The sequence below is a fragment of the Scatophagus argus genome, chromosome 5 (assembly GCF_020382885.2).
Source record: "Scatophagus argus isolate fScaArg1 chromosome 5, fScaArg1.pri, whole genome shotgun sequence".
Lineage (NCBI taxonomy): Eukaryota > Metazoa > Chordata > Actinopteri > Scatophagidae > Scatophagus > Scatophagus argus.
Genome location: NC_058497.1, coordinates 3,711,898 through 3,727,347, shown reverse-complemented (window position 1 = coordinate 3,727,347; position 15,450 = coordinate 3,711,898). Strand labels below are relative to the sequence as shown.

General features: G+C 38.4%; 1 protein-coding gene across 2 annotated transcripts in view; it reads left to right on the top strand.

Moving 5' to 3' along the window:
• ubash3bb (ubiquitin associated and SH3 domain containing Bb) overlaps positions 1-15,450 on the top strand; it is a 41,151-nt gene that overhangs the window by 18,348 nt on the left and 7,353 nt on the right. The window contains exons 2-9 of one of the 2 annotated variants that reach the window (XM_046388387.1): positions 11,685-11,738; positions 12,476-12,662; positions 13,352-13,550; positions 14,008-14,177; positions 14,314-14,522; positions 14,748-14,892; positions 15,034-15,157; positions 15,247-15,366. In XM_046388387.1, the coding sequence (XP_046244343.1) occupies positions 11,685-11,738; positions 12,476-12,662; positions 13,352-13,550; positions 14,008-14,177; positions 14,314-14,522; positions 14,748-14,892; positions 15,034-15,157; positions 15,247-15,366 (1,208 nt within the window). Of the gene's footprint in view, positions 1-11,684; positions 11,739-12,475; positions 12,663-13,351; positions 13,551-14,007; positions 14,178-14,313; positions 14,523-14,747; positions 14,893-15,030; positions 15,158-15,246; positions 15,367-15,450 lie in introns of both variants that reach the window. The other variant, XM_046388385.1, reaches the window with a different exon arrangement.

Below are 15,450 nucleotides of genomic sequence, written 5' to 3'. Positions count from 1 at the left end.
TGCTGCATTGTATGGCCCACACAGCAGCCTGACACTTTTGCTGAACAGTGCAGTATGGATATGTGTACAGTGCTATACCTAGCCAGCTCTGATATGAAGGTACTGTCAGTCAGGGCAGATGCTAGAAACTTTTCTGTGACAGGAAATAGGAACTCTAACCTCTGTAAGAAAAAATATATAATATATTAACAATATATGAGGATCTGAGATCCTCCCTGACCAAAACTGGTTCATGTCATTGTATAAGACAGATTGTAATCCTGTGACATTTTGGTCAGATTACACACTGATATGCATATTCATAAGTGTTTTTTTCCAGTCTCATGTAGGAATACTTTACTCATCCCCATCTGAAGTGATAGCTTGTAAAACCTGCAGTGTAATGGATGAATGTATGGAGAGTTTGGTTTCATGGTGATCTTAACACAGTGAAGGTTTTCTTTTCTATTCTGTAAACACCTTAATGTGGAATGAGTTTGTCGCTAAGGTCATTGCTCTTCTGACTACTTTCTGGTAGTCAGACTAGTAAACTACAGTAGCTTTACATTTGCAATACGGATCACCAAACTATTATAATTATTTCAAGACCTTTCTAGAAATTTATAGACCTTCATTCCACAGAAGGAGGCTAAATGTCAGTTTCACTTTATTTCTTAAGGGGAATTTGAAACATTTTGGGTTGCCACAACAATGTGAAAAATAAATGACTAAATACGTGGGCACATAATGTAAGTAAAGGTAAGACCAGGTTTTCTTTTCTTGTGTTAATAGAAGGGGGTTTCTTTACTGATTGAACTGTGAGTCATGGTACTCCATGATGGCAAAATCCCATTATATAAGACAGATGCAGCATGTCTGACTGAATAATCAGTGAAAATAATATTTCATAGAATAGTGGATGAATTAAGTGAATTAACTTTTAACAGAAAGATTAAAATCTCATTTACATCAGAAATAAGATATTTAAATATAGGTGTCCATCAGTGATTACCAGATCTCAATGTGATGTCCTCAAACACTTTTATATGACCACCATTTACAACTTAGTCAGGTCACAATTTATAGGAAACGAGGAACAGCTCTTTGATGAGCCAGAGGAGCTGGTTCATCAAGCTGCAACAAGTACCTGTCATTTTGTCATTGTTCAGTGACAAATATAGATTCGAGCAGGGTTTATTGTGACACGATGCGTTGTGTTGGTAGAAGAAAGAAGAAACTAGTTTACATGCCACAAAGGCTACTTTTTTCTTCCATTGACTTAACATTCTAGGGCACTCCATTATAGGTACATGTACACACTCAGAATTTGGATACTCACAAAATGGCGGACATTAAATGTAGTGTACTATGTAGAAAACAGGAAGTGATCTCAGAATCAGCCTTTGTTGACATTTTCGTTGTGTTCTGCAAGTATTTTACCAACAACTTTAGCCTGTGTCATCATTTCCAGACGCTTCCTTTTATCTGAAATAACATAAAGAGCAACATGCTATCTTTGATATACAATGATACTAAGAGAACGATATTTTGCTGCTTCCACTTTTAGAAATATAGCCCATAAAAATTAAGACAACATTGATTTGTCCATCCATCCACCTGTCCATCCATCCAAGTAAGCATTTTAGATCGAATGAGTTGAATGACTCCCTTATAACTATGACTTTGCATGGTTTTATATACCACAACTAAGCACACATTTTCCACTATAGTATTGGGTGTGTACAGGGAGTAAAGCAGCAGTATTCATTTATAGTACACCTACTATAGGCTAGTAGTAGTTGTTGTTTTATTTTTAGGCTACACAGTAATCCTACTCAGCAAATATGCGTTATGTATAATTGTTTATTGTTGAAAACAATTGGAAACTATTGTTGATCACATGTAGATTATGTACTGATGATATTTAGAGAAGGGTCTTTTTTCCGCAAGCTTGCTAAATGAAAACACACACACTCTCTGACTTCTGTGCCCACTTCCTTTAGCTTTCAATGTAGAGCTTTAACCATTGTTCATATTAACGTGTCTTGTATTTCTCTATATATTTTGTTTATTATGATTACCTATGGTGTTTCAGGCCATGCTGTCATGCACTTAATTTTAAACTTAAACATTAAGTGCTGCGTGATATATAGGTCTGAGCAGTGTTGTGCTGCGTGGGCGTGTTGCTTGCTGCCTTGTCTGTTTCTCTTCCTGTCTCTGTGAGTTGAGCAGTTAACAGAGGACTACGGTTGGAAAACTTGCTTTCACATCTCTGTGGGTGAGAGCAAGTGAGTGGCGTGTTCTCACAATAAATGCCTTTAGGATGACAGATTGACTCTGTGTTAATTATGTGACAAAAAGTTTTTGTTTTTGTGCTTTCATTCAGCAGCGTTAACACATTGTTGCGTAAATCGAAGCGGAGATATTATTTGATCCAGAAAATGACTTATTTTTGCATGTAATGCAATGTATCAAAAATAGAGTGACTAGTTAATAGATACAGTCAGTTCGAGGGGAAACAGGCTCATTGTTAAGTTAAAGACAAGCAGTACAACTCTCACTCAGTACAACAGCCTGTGTTTAGTTTGTTTGATGAGGGAAAAAGATCATCATCAGGGGACATTTTTCTACAAAGACCTTTTATTCAGCTAGCTCTCGACCCACACTGTTCTGTCTGCTCACAGGTGGAGAGCCTCTAAGAGTTTTTGTTGGGACTGTCAGACAGAGAAACAGCTGTGAAGCAGTTGTTTTATCATGGGGATGTAGGGAGTGGTAACCACCAGAATCTGACATGATGCATCCAGTTTACTATCAGAGAATGCAATTAAGTTTTTTTTTGTTTGTTTGTTTGATTGTTTGTTTGTTTGTTTGTTTGCTTTAAAATTTAAAATTACCTTGAATGATCTTCAGTTGTTGCTAATTAATTGGCTAACTGATTCATCACTATTGATATGTGCCAGTCAGCATCATTCACCTTTAAGGAAATGGATAAGATGCAGTTTAGTCACTGTAGTTCACAACCTGACAACATACAAGGACTGTAACTAAGTTTAGCAGCCTGGGGGGATTTCACAAAAGGACTCGCAGCACTCACATCACATTGATGCCTCTGCACCAGATGGAAAGCCAACCTGTGTTCAAAGGTCAAAATGGTGTGCTTCTGCTTAAAAGATGAAAAAAATATATGTTTGAAAGGATGTATTTCACAGTGTTGTGAGTCTTACAAACAATGTACAGATAGTATACAGATAGTACTTTGACTCACCCTTGCACCTGGGTTAAAAAACAGATGTGTTTTTTACACGCTGATTGTGGGATTTTACATTCTGCAACTTAAGAACTGCACAAGGTCATATTTACTAATCTCATTCCAATGTATGGGAGATATGATATAGTTAGCTTTGAAGGCAAATAAATAATTCGATAAATATGTAAATACATAAATAATTCGGTTTATGTCTGATCTTTTATATCTGAGACTTTCATATTTACAGAAAATATATTTCAACAGCTAGGTGAATAAATAAAATATGAAGTACTAAAAAATATTCAAGACTTTTAGTGTAACTGGTGGGGATAGCGCCTTGGGGGCCTGTTGAAGACCAAGTTTGCTAGCAGTTTGCTAGCAGTGCTGCAGTTTGCTTTTATTGTTTGTGCTAAGCTTGGCTAAACTTGTCACTAGAACATTGAATAAACAGATAAAATTCATACTAATCTTCTTCTCATATGACTGAGGGTCTTGTAGCGAACTAGCATAAACATCTCTCAAGTTGTAAATATTCTTCAAGACACTTTATTGTGCTAACACAGAATACAAATTCAGTAGCATACTGGAAATTAAGACGAAAATGACATATTTTGCATGAATGCCCTATGTTATTGGCTAGCAACACTTTTACTACCAGTATTTGCCCACGTTTTTGAAACCTTATATTGTCTTATTTCAAAGAGCACTATACTGACTAGTTGAAGTTAGCGTGAAAGCTAACCTAAACCTCACATATGTTTGTCACTACACTACTACTTGCCGCCACTTCACTACTAATCACTTTTTATGTTATTATGGATCCCAAACATTTTCTTGGCAACACCTGTCGCACTCTGCCTTTAATTAGTTGCCTTTGTTGGTTAGGTTTGCTTTGACAATATGTCTCCATATCCCAGACAGGTTCTCTGCCATTTTAAGTTGGTGATGTCATTTGGAGCCAGAGTCCAAAAAGAAAGAAAAACAGAGTTATATATCCATAATAACGCATCACCTTCTAATCCATAATTTGTAGTCATATTGTAAAAGTAGAGTTATCTTTGGGAAACAGGATTTGACCAAACTACAAATGTAAACAATTGAAACTGGCAGAAGAAGACACTTACTTCCTAGCAAAACTGGAAGCTTTTCTAAATCATCTTATTGAAATATGTCAGCTCTTCAAGTGTCCCTGCAGTGCTTTTCCTAGACCCTGTTTTTATAAACCATGATACATCAGATAAAGAAATGATGGGTTTGAGGATATTTCTGTTGACATTTTGATTTTATACTGTGACTGTTTGAAGCCACTGATTTCTGCTCGGCAGCGTTAAACTTTGCAGTGTATCGAGGGTTGAAAGCATGTGGAGAGTTGCTGAGGGAGTGGTGAATAGCTGGCCTCTGAGGCTTTGGTGAGGCAGCTCTATTCCCACCACACCTAATTGATAGCTCCCTGCTTTAATCATCAAACCTCAGTTCAGGCTGTGCTACAACCAACTTTTTGAACAGCTTTTCAAACAGCTAGGTTTGATTTCTTTCATGATTTAAACTGAAATTAGCTTGCTTCCAAAAAGGCTTCTTGCTGTATTTACCAGGGATCCTGTTTGAGTCCCCACCAGCCTCTGATCAACGTTTGACTCAGCTTAGGGCTCGCCTTATGAAACAGCAACCCACGGCTCTGGAAACCCTGAGAAGCAGCAGCAGAAAAAGGAAGTGTAGGTTGTCATGGGGAATCCAAAGAGATATGTTTTTTTTGTTTTGTTTTTTTTTTTCTGTTGTTATTTTAAGTCATGATTCAGGCACGGGTACAAAAAAGGAAAAAAAAGGAGTGACTTTGAATGTAGGTGTAGTAGTTTTCTTATATATTATATATTTATAAAAAAAAATCATCGCTCTACACAACACTTCATGTGGGAACTGAAATGATTTCACAAGGAATGAGAAATAACGTGTCGTATTAACATGAGGAGCAAATATCATTCAATTAATAAATCAACTTACAAAAAATCAGGAACAATTTGGTTATAAGGAAACTACATCATAAAATCAACGCCAATTACTTTATTAAGTAATATATATTTAGTCTATATATATATTTAGTATATATAGTGTATATATATGTATATATATAGAGAGAGATATATTTAGTGTATACCTAAATATACTAAATCTTGAACTTTATTGTCATACCAGCTCAAATTTACATGTTTGTGGTACAAAATTAGGACTCAAGTCCCTGGAGCAATAAGCACAATATAAAAATATGAAATGAAGAGTTGAATAAAAATAAAAAATTAAAAAAAAATACAAATACAATATAAAAACTAAACATTTGAGAAAAAGAAATAAATTAAGAAAAAGAAATAAATAATCAAATTGTTCTTAAGCACAACTTATTTTACTTGAGTATTTCCATTTTTTTGCTCCACTACAGTCCACTACAAGCAAATATTGTACAACATTTGTTTGACAACTTTAATTGCTAGTTACTTTGCAAATTATCAGTAATTACATTAACATAAAACTTCACACCCTGCACTTGAAGAGTATACCACACATCCCTGTGCAATAATGTAATGTCTCATTTCAATTCAGTTTTGACTGGTTATGCTACATTTAGCACCAGTAAGTGTAACTGAACTCTGACACTAGTACTTGCTCAGTCTCACATGTTGTGAAGGAATTGGGGCTTAGTCCTTGATATACATCCACTTCGGCTCAGTGTCATTTGTTTGCTCCCATGCAGGAGTTGCTTGTACAACTCTGGACAACCCTTTGTTGCCTATGCCTCATGCAAATGAGAATTATGAAATGATTCAAAGTCATACAGGACTTGATGCAACGAAGCATCTGCCACCACACGCAAGGGTCTTAACGTGGAATGCAGTGTTTGCTTTTCGGCAGACATAACAGGGGCCTTGCCAGCCACAAATATCCAGTTATGACTCATCTGTTCACTTCATCCCAGAAGAACTGAAAATCATCCAAGTGTTTCTCACACATCTGACACTCATATTTGTCAATGCTTTGTGTCTCGTTATCATGCCCATCTTTTTGAATGTGACATCCTGGATGGTTGTTCACATTTTTCTTTGAAATGTGTCGTAAATAAAACCTGTTGTGCAAAGAAAAACATTGTACTGATGTAACTTTTCAGATTGTAAGTTGTCAGCAGATTCACTTGCGAGAGCTCAAAGAATTTTCTTTCATTCTGTGATTTGATTTCACAGTCTGTGTGCTAACCACCTCAACAAAATCAGTGACCCTTCAGTGTGAGTGCTGAGGGACATAGCCATACCTTGTCAAACACTGGCAGCATAATGCCACCCCAGTGTTTGATTTTGTAGAGCGTCCTTTCATTACAGAAGCAAAAGAGGCATGACAGTGTCAGTGTCTACTGTGACATATGACATATGCATCAGACAGCACTTTCTAAACAATAGCAATAGCATAACATGGCAATGTCTCTCATTATTGATCTATTCCTTTGCTCCCAGATGTTTCCAGGTTTTGAAGCCTATTTGACCTAGTGGCCAAATGGGGGAAAAATAGGTTGTAAAATAGTGGATCCATTTTTTAGCATCATAACCACTGCAAAAGGAATTGTTTCACTATCAGAATTTGATCCATTTAATGCAGTAAAGAGTAAATTGGTAATTGGACTGACCACTTTACAACACAAACCAGCATTCATTCAATTCACATAAATATTCATACACTGGTGGCAGAGGATACCATGCAAGGTCCCCAGCTCATCAGGAGCAATAACCATTCAGACAAACACTCATAAACAGATGGAACAGCAATCGGGAGCAGTTTCAGCGTCTTGCCCAAGGACACTGTGACATGTAGACTGCAGGGGCCAGGGATCTAACAGTCGACCTTGAGTGGTGGACGATTGCGTTACTTCCTGAGCCAATAACTTCTGGAAAGGCTAAAAGAGCCATGTGAGTGATTGAACCGAAAGTTGGTGGCTCAGCTGTCGGAAGTCTCTGATGCACATTCTTTATGGACTCCACAATGCAGAATTTGTGTGGAAGATGCAAGTAATTTTATATTTCATTGGCTTCATGTGCCTTCATGTGTCATTAGCAACTTTCATATGAATGAGGACACTGATGGATAAGCGGTATAGAAAATGGATGAATGGATGAGCAGGACACAGTGCATCCAGATTACCTACTACATCCATGGTTGTGTCCCCAGTCAGCATATATTTTTGGTTGCTGTTCTTCTGTTTTGAATTAGCTGCTTTTTGCATGCATAACATGTTATCAACAAGGACACCCCTAACCCATCTGAGATATTTTTTTTTTCCCCCCACAGGATGGCAAAGTCATGAATATTTGAGCGCGGAACAACTGATCAAACAAATATTCTTGATGTCATAAACTGTACTAACCCTGTTTTTGTCAACATGTGTTTACCCTTTATTGAGTTTCATTAATTTGATTTTTTTTGCAAGAGTTGTTGAATAAATTCTTGGTTTTAATCCAGTAATTTTTTGAAGACTTTATTGAAAAATATAAAAAGCTGCATCATATTCTCTTAAAAGAGAAAAAAGCAATAACGACTCTGCCTTAAAAAGCACGGTGTTTAGGAGACACTGGCTGCTGTATTGTCAGAGTAGGCACTTGGGAGGAGTTAGTCAAGGCTTTCTGCCAGAAAACCCTTTCCGATAGCACTGAGTAACATTATGAAAAGGTCTGTTTAATCCCAAACATGATCTTTTTCTAAACCTAACCAAGTACTTTGGTTGGCTACACCTACCCTTACCTTACTTAACCTTAATTTTAAAATCATTTTTACTGAAAAGTATAAGTGAACTAAAATTCAGCTAAGTCTAAAAATAATAAATCGGCAACATAACAAGAAGTTTCACACCGAACACCAACTCCCACCTCTGGAGTGAAAGTCTTGTGGTTAATCTATTCACCCACCATCATCTGCTCACAAAGCCATAATGACTTTAAAAAGTGTAAGCGTGGTATTCAGAAAACACCGGCTGCTCTATTGTCAGAGTTGCAAATTTTAGCCTTTCATTGTGTTTCCTTAAAGAATTTGACATCAAAATCATTTGTGAGACTGGATTGCCAGTTCAGTCTTTTTACACAAACTTTAGTTTGGCTCTGTTGTTACCTCCACTGCCAGCTCAGAGACAGAACAACATGCTTCCCACTTCCATCTTCATGCTTTTCAGTACAGAACGGCAGAGCAGAATAATGCCACAGCATTCTTTCCTTGAGCAGGCTGTGTGAAAAGGGTTACTGATATCATGCTAATGGAGTGAGGCTAAAGTTAAGCAAGCTAGTTAGTATGATAAGCTAATTAGTATGATAAGGAAACATCAGATGTTATTTCATTCTGTTCACCTGTAGTGTAGGCTACATACTTAGACGAACATGACAGAGATTAGATTTGATCTTTTTTTCACACAGTAGGGAAATACTGTACAGTGGATGTGACAATCAAGGCAATAAGCATGAAAATGTAACTGGCTAATAATAAAATTAATATCTTCAAGTCACTTTTTTTTCCATCTGTGTAGTCTCATTGATGAGCTGTTTATGACAAACAAGAAAAATAGTTTGTCATAATAGCCACACATCAAATTCTCATTAACAGTAAGTGTCATTTATTTGGTGTGACAAAGCTTTCCTGTATCTGTGACTGGATTTACTTTTAGTTTTGTGTGTAGGTGGGTGTGTGTGAAGTGGTCCTTCCTTAAACAGCTTCCTTCAGCCATTGCTTCTCACACTCTCTTCCTTCTTTCTCTCACACACATATGCAGTGGTATGTAGGTCTACACCTGTGGGACACAGCAGCTTCGTAAACCCCATGCAGCCGCTAGCACACCAGTTAGCTGGCTCTGATGTTTCTGACAGTCTCTGCTGTGGTCACAACTGCTGCTTACTGAGCTCACTGTGGTGAAGTTGCATAGAAAAGTGTTGCCATTTTTTTTTCTTTTGTATACAGAGCTTTTTTTTTCTTTCTTTCTTTTTCTAATGCCAGTGTGTTTTCGGGGTTGCCTTCAGCTGATGTGATATGTTCATATTTAACAGACTGACTGGAGTCAGGTCTGTAAAGTCCCACCTTATCCTGTCTGCTATGTGATTCAGTGTGAAAGGGTTTCAGTGGAGAGTTTTAGTGTCTCAAACATCAAACAGTGTCATATTTGAAAGGCTTTTCCAAACTGAGAAGAATGAACTCTGGGTAAATGCGAAAGATCACCAAAGGACTTTAAATTGTTCTTATGTCCCCTTTCAACAACTGTAATAAGACACTGGTACAGTCATTAATGCAGACATACATGTGTGCCATCACACAAACACACACACCTCTCTGTATGGCACCTCCACCCATCCCATCCCACAGGAACCACGTCTTATGTCGTGATGAGGAAGTTGCTCGCTCCCCAGAGATGAAAACCACATTAGCATGTACAAGCTCTTATCTTCTGAGTGGCAGCTAATTAGATTCTGTGGCTCTAATATGAATAATCTGATCTGCCGTTTCTTCTCATCATCCAAGCCTCCAGGTGTTGCTGAGGTAACAACAGAGGAAATGAATGGATAAATCACTATTCTCTCTGCTCATTTCTTTTGAACTCCTTTTTAATCTCCATTAATGTATTACACATCCCAGCAAATAAAAATCTGTCATGGCAGTATGAATTAGCTTGTGTTATATAGTCACAACTTAAACACCTTTATTCAAATCAGAAAGCTGTTATATAGTAAAGAAATATAAGATATAGTAAACGAATGAAATGCAGAAAATGTTACTGTTCACTGTGTGGTTAATCACTGAAGAAATAACACACTCCAATTGGATGGAAAACTCTTTCAAAAGTTATTGTGAGTCCTTAGTTATGAGGAGTCATTAACATAGACTCCTTCTTGTGAAAGGAATTTATGCATCATCTTCCACGCTGGTTTAAAGCAGCGCTAAAGAGCTTACAAGGAACTAACACCTCCTTGACTTGTGATCCATAGTGTGCTACCCCCAGACTTGCTTAGCCAATAACCTACTCACATTTTGACTGTCTCAGTTCCTGGTTGTAACACACATTTACACTTACCCACTGATACAGTCTGACCTTTGGATCAAAATGTGAGAGTGGAAAGAATGATAAAGTTAACCTGCTTAAAAGAAATCATTTTTACCCTGAAATGGGTGCATTTTATTGGAAAACAGAACTACATGGCTTCAGTTTTTATCACTAGTAAGGAAAAAAAAACTTTGGCTAGAGGAAAAGTTGAATTGCATAAATGAAACTTTATCAGCTAGAGCTGCCACACTGCAAACTTGTATCTCCTATTGTATCAGTACAGCAGATGCACTGAAGAATGTTGATATTGAAACTCATGTTATTATCCAATGTAAAAATCACATTAACTGAAATGCCCATAGCATTACTCAGTAACATCACAAAATGTTGATTGTCACAGATGTAATTAGTAACATCAGTAAGTGTTTCCCACAGCGTTAGGGACTAGCTGGTTAGCATAGGTGAGCGTTTAGCTTGTTAAGAATCACGTATCAAGTGGGGATAGTAAGACAAAGTGAATATTGAACTTTATCAGTAGGTGGACATAAAAACAAAAGTCAAGATCAGTTATCTGTCTAAGCCAAATGTGTAAATAGGCAAATATTTGCTAGCACAGCTGTGGGGTGGTAATATTTAACTGGTGTATTTTTAGCCCCCAAGTTCAAATTCTATTAATGCTGCTGTAAAATGAATAGTAAGTACATTTGCACAATCCTGTTACAAATGTAATACCATTGATGTTATGTTTGTGTTGGACACAGATGTTAAAGACCAAACTTATTAAAATGAAACCATTACTGACATCAACAAATGTTGAAGAAACACATACAAAAGCTTTTTATAGTAATTTTAGCAATGGCAGAAGACAGAAGATGTAGTTTATGAATTCCACCACTACCAAATTCACTTTCCTTTAAGATCCAACTAGTGAGAGAATTTCCATTTGACATTGTAATGTTTTGCTGAATTTCATCCAGTCAAACCAGGAAAACACTGAATAATTCACCAATTTTCTTTTTCCAGTCACATTGTTTGTATCCAGCTCCAGCGGCAGTTCTGTTCAGTAAACATCTTTAAACCTTTTTCACATTATTTCCTTTTTCTTTGAAGCCCTCGCTTGCATCGTGGTTCTGTTTACAGAGTCAGAGTTTCCACATAGGTGAGGATGCACTACAGCTCTCCTTTTATTTGCCATCTGCTGCCAGAAAACTCCCGAGGATACTAACCAGCGTACAGAAAACACGATCAGTGTGTTCCTCTGCTGCTCAGCTCATTCACAGGCATTGCACTTACTAGTCATACGCTGTTACTGTACACACTCAGAATATAAATCAGTAACATGCAGGCAAACTTTCCCAGTTTTGTTGAGGACATAATTTGATTTTTTTTCCTTTTCATGCTCTTTTACAGACTGAAGGCTCTGGTGTCAACCGGAGGTCGGAGTGTGCAAGCAGCATGTGACTGGTAAGTTTAAACAACAAGTGTGTATGCAGTACATTCATGTATAACATCACAAATCAAGGGGGAAAAAAAATGTATGCTCTACTGCCCTCTGCTGTAGAAAGTTGTTAGAAGTGTTGTTCTCATGTTGCATGTCTCCTGTATATTGAGAATAATTTAGAATTTTCAAATTATTCATTTATTTATTCATTTTGAAGAGCATTTACAATTTCTGACACGGTGCTCTGGTCTCTTTCACAAAACAGTGCAATCTCAGTGGCAATATGAAATAATGACGACATCACTAAAATAAAGAGTTTTATAAATGCACCTCAACAGATTTAATCCCAGATGTGCTAAACATCTGTGACCCCCACAATCACCAACTGTGCCTTTACCATGTATTTGAAGGCATTTGTCAACAAGAAGTCCCCAAAATTATTGTAAATCAAAGAACATCATTTGAAATATTGAAACCAATCAGGAAAGCAGTGAGTTTTCTTACAGCTTCAGCTTCGGTTTGTTTACAGCTCCATTGTGCCAGCCTCGATGAAGTGGTCCTGAAATAATGTGCATTCAGGGCTATGTACTGTGTACTCAATTTCTTCTTTAAAGGTTCCATTTGTGCCACAAGTGATTTGGCAGAATTTCTTAAAAACTTTGCAAACATTAAAATGAAGGCACTATGTTCACATACTGTCCTCAAAGCACGTTAGACTTGAGGCTTTCCCTTGATTCCGTTCACTTCTGTTTCTCCCCAGGCTGTTTTCCCATGTGGATGACCCGTTCCTGGATGACTCGCTGCCCAGGGAGTTTGTCCTATACCTGCGACCCAGCGGACCTCTGCAGAACCAGCTATCTCACTTCTGGCAACAGAGCCGGGTCACTTGTGGCAAAAACAAAGCCCACAACATTTTCCCCCACATCACCCTCTGTCAGTTCTTTATTGTGAGTTAATGCTGTGCAATTTTATGAATACTGGTGGTTAAAGGTCATTAAAGGTTCTAAGCTCATGGCAGACAGAGTAAACATCAGTTGGATTCTCTTTCATCATCATGTTTATTGCCTCTGTCTGTCTGACAGAGTTACTAAACACCTCATTACATAAATGTGTTGGCAGTTTGGCAGTTTACCACAATAGCCATCTCTTCCTTGTGTTTTAGATTTTTATATCCAGCAAATGCTTTATATACAACAGCATGTTAGCAAATAGGAGCAGATGTCAAGTGCCAACTTAAAGGTACCCAGTGGAGCTTTCTTGTAAACAAAGTGATGTTTACATTCACTGTTACTCATCAAAATGCAGTGTATCCTTAAGGTCTAAACATGTTTAGTGTAATTTCTCATAAAGCCTTTGCAAAGTTAAGATCATGACTTTTTAAAACCCTACTTTGTTTACATACATGTTTACTAGTTAGTGGTCTCCTTCTTTGCCTTTGTTGATGCATTTCTATGCATCTGTCACCGATCAGCAGAAAAGTAAATATCCTGTTTTAGATAAATACATCAGCAACTAACTTTCACATCACAACACACATTCACATTCACATTCACAACAGAAGCACAAAGCGATCAGTTTTACATACTCCATGTCTCAAAATTATTTAACTCTACATTCCCATCACCCTCTCAAACAGTGTGCAGACCACAAAGTAGAAGCTCTATGTGAAGCCCTCCAGGTCACCGTCCAGCAGTGGCGGGGTCGATTTCCCAGCCCGCTGCCTCTAGAGCTCTACACATCCTCCAACTTCATTGGTCTTTTCGTGGCAGAGCATGTGGCTGATATCCTCAAGCAGTTTGCAGCTGATTTTGCAGCAGAGGCCACCAGGAAGGCAGGTAGGAGCCACAAGCATCACATCACATCCACCGTGTAATGTACATTGACCAGCTTTGTTCTCCAGCCGTGGCAGTAAATGTTTGGTCAGGATGGCAGTCGTGTTGAGTTATTAAATCACTCACTCAGGCTGTCAGTGTAACTCTCTTTAAACACAGGGGGAAATGAGACTGACTGCCAAACAGTATTTCAGGCAGCTAAGCGCCAAATCAGATTAGAGCCACAGTGTTAGTGCTTATGTTCTGTCATAGTTCTGTTGTATGGTTAAAAGACAGATTAGAGCATGTCATCAAAATCTGATGCGGAAATGTTGAGCATTGTCAGTTTTATTCTGCAGGTTTCAACTCTGATGCTTTGTCCAACTTCTTGATATTAATGTTTGTACTTTATTGTGGCGCATTGTTGGTGTGACGTACTTCACTGTGTAAAACAAAGTCCTGTCACATCTTGTAACTCCAGAAGTCCATGTGGAGCCTCATAAGAAGCAACTCCATGTAACTCTGGCCTACAACTTTCCCAGTGATCACCTCCCATCACTGGAGAAACTGGCCAAGGGTATCGAAGTCAAGCTCGGTTGTGATTGGCTGGCAGTCCTGTTTTCCCGGGACATTCGTTTTGCAAACCATGAGGTAACTAATATTCATACCAACAACACATGTTTCGAGGTCACAGATATCTCTTAACCAATGGCAACAAGACATTTTAACATGTGATGATCTGTTCTGAATGTCAGTAACTCTGCCGATGCTTGTCATGCCTCTGCAGACCCTGAGGGTGATGTACCCTTACATCCCTCAGAACGAGGATGAGTTGGAGCTGGTTCCTGGAGATTTTGTCTTTATGTCTCCGGTGGATCAAGGTAGCACCAGTGAGGGCTGGGTGTACGGGACCTCGCTGGCCTCTGGGCTGTCTGGCCTGCTGCCTGAAAACTATGTCAACCTAGCTGATGAGTCCGACACCTGGATCTTCCATGGGTCAGCAGAGCACTCTCTAATTTTAACACACCGCACATACAACAAATTACTGCTCCTGGAACACTTTCTAAAGTTAGGTAAAGTTAAGTAAAGTTAGTGTTGCTCTTAGGTTTGTTAGAGCCACACATATTAGAGTTAAATATTTTAGAACAGTTGAGAATATGACAAAGCTGTAAACTTCTCTTGTATTGGGCACCTGATGTCCGTTCTGCTTGTCCACCACAGCTCCCATTCATTCTTTAGCTGTGGGCCCAGTGACAGGACCAGCAAGGAGAGAGGGATGTTTGATGGACTGCTGGACAGCCGACGCGCTGATAACACGAGTCCTGGAGACACACCCACCCTCAGCCTCATTTGCCATCCTATGCAGGTAGTTTTGTGTTCATAACTAATAATTACTTTCAAAATTCATTTCAGACTGGGTCCTAAATATGTATTTAACATATATGCCTTTATGTATAGAGGTTTTCACAAAAACTTTGTAATTTATTGATGATTTTATTTGCAGCAGGTCCTGCGGATCAGTGGTAGTCACTCCCGGCAGCCAAAGAGGATGCTTTTTGTCTGTCGGCACGGTGAGAGGATGGATGTGGTCTTTGGGAAACACTGGCTCTCCCTCTGCTCCGACAGTAAAGGTGAGGAGTCCGAGGTAAAGGGAGAAAATAGGAATAAGTTAAAAAAACAAAATCCACCCATACGTTTGTTTGTTTTCATTGTTCTGCAGGTAGATACATACGTTCCAATCTGAACATGCCTCCCAGTTTGCCGCTGTGGGGAGACAAGAGAGATTATGACATGGACGCTCCTATCACCGTTTTTGGAACCACGCAGGCTCGACTAGTGGGTACGTCACCGACATGGGTCTAAATCTCTCGCTTCACCTGGTGCTGTTGGTGCAATTTAAATGTGTCAAATATGTGCTTTTTCA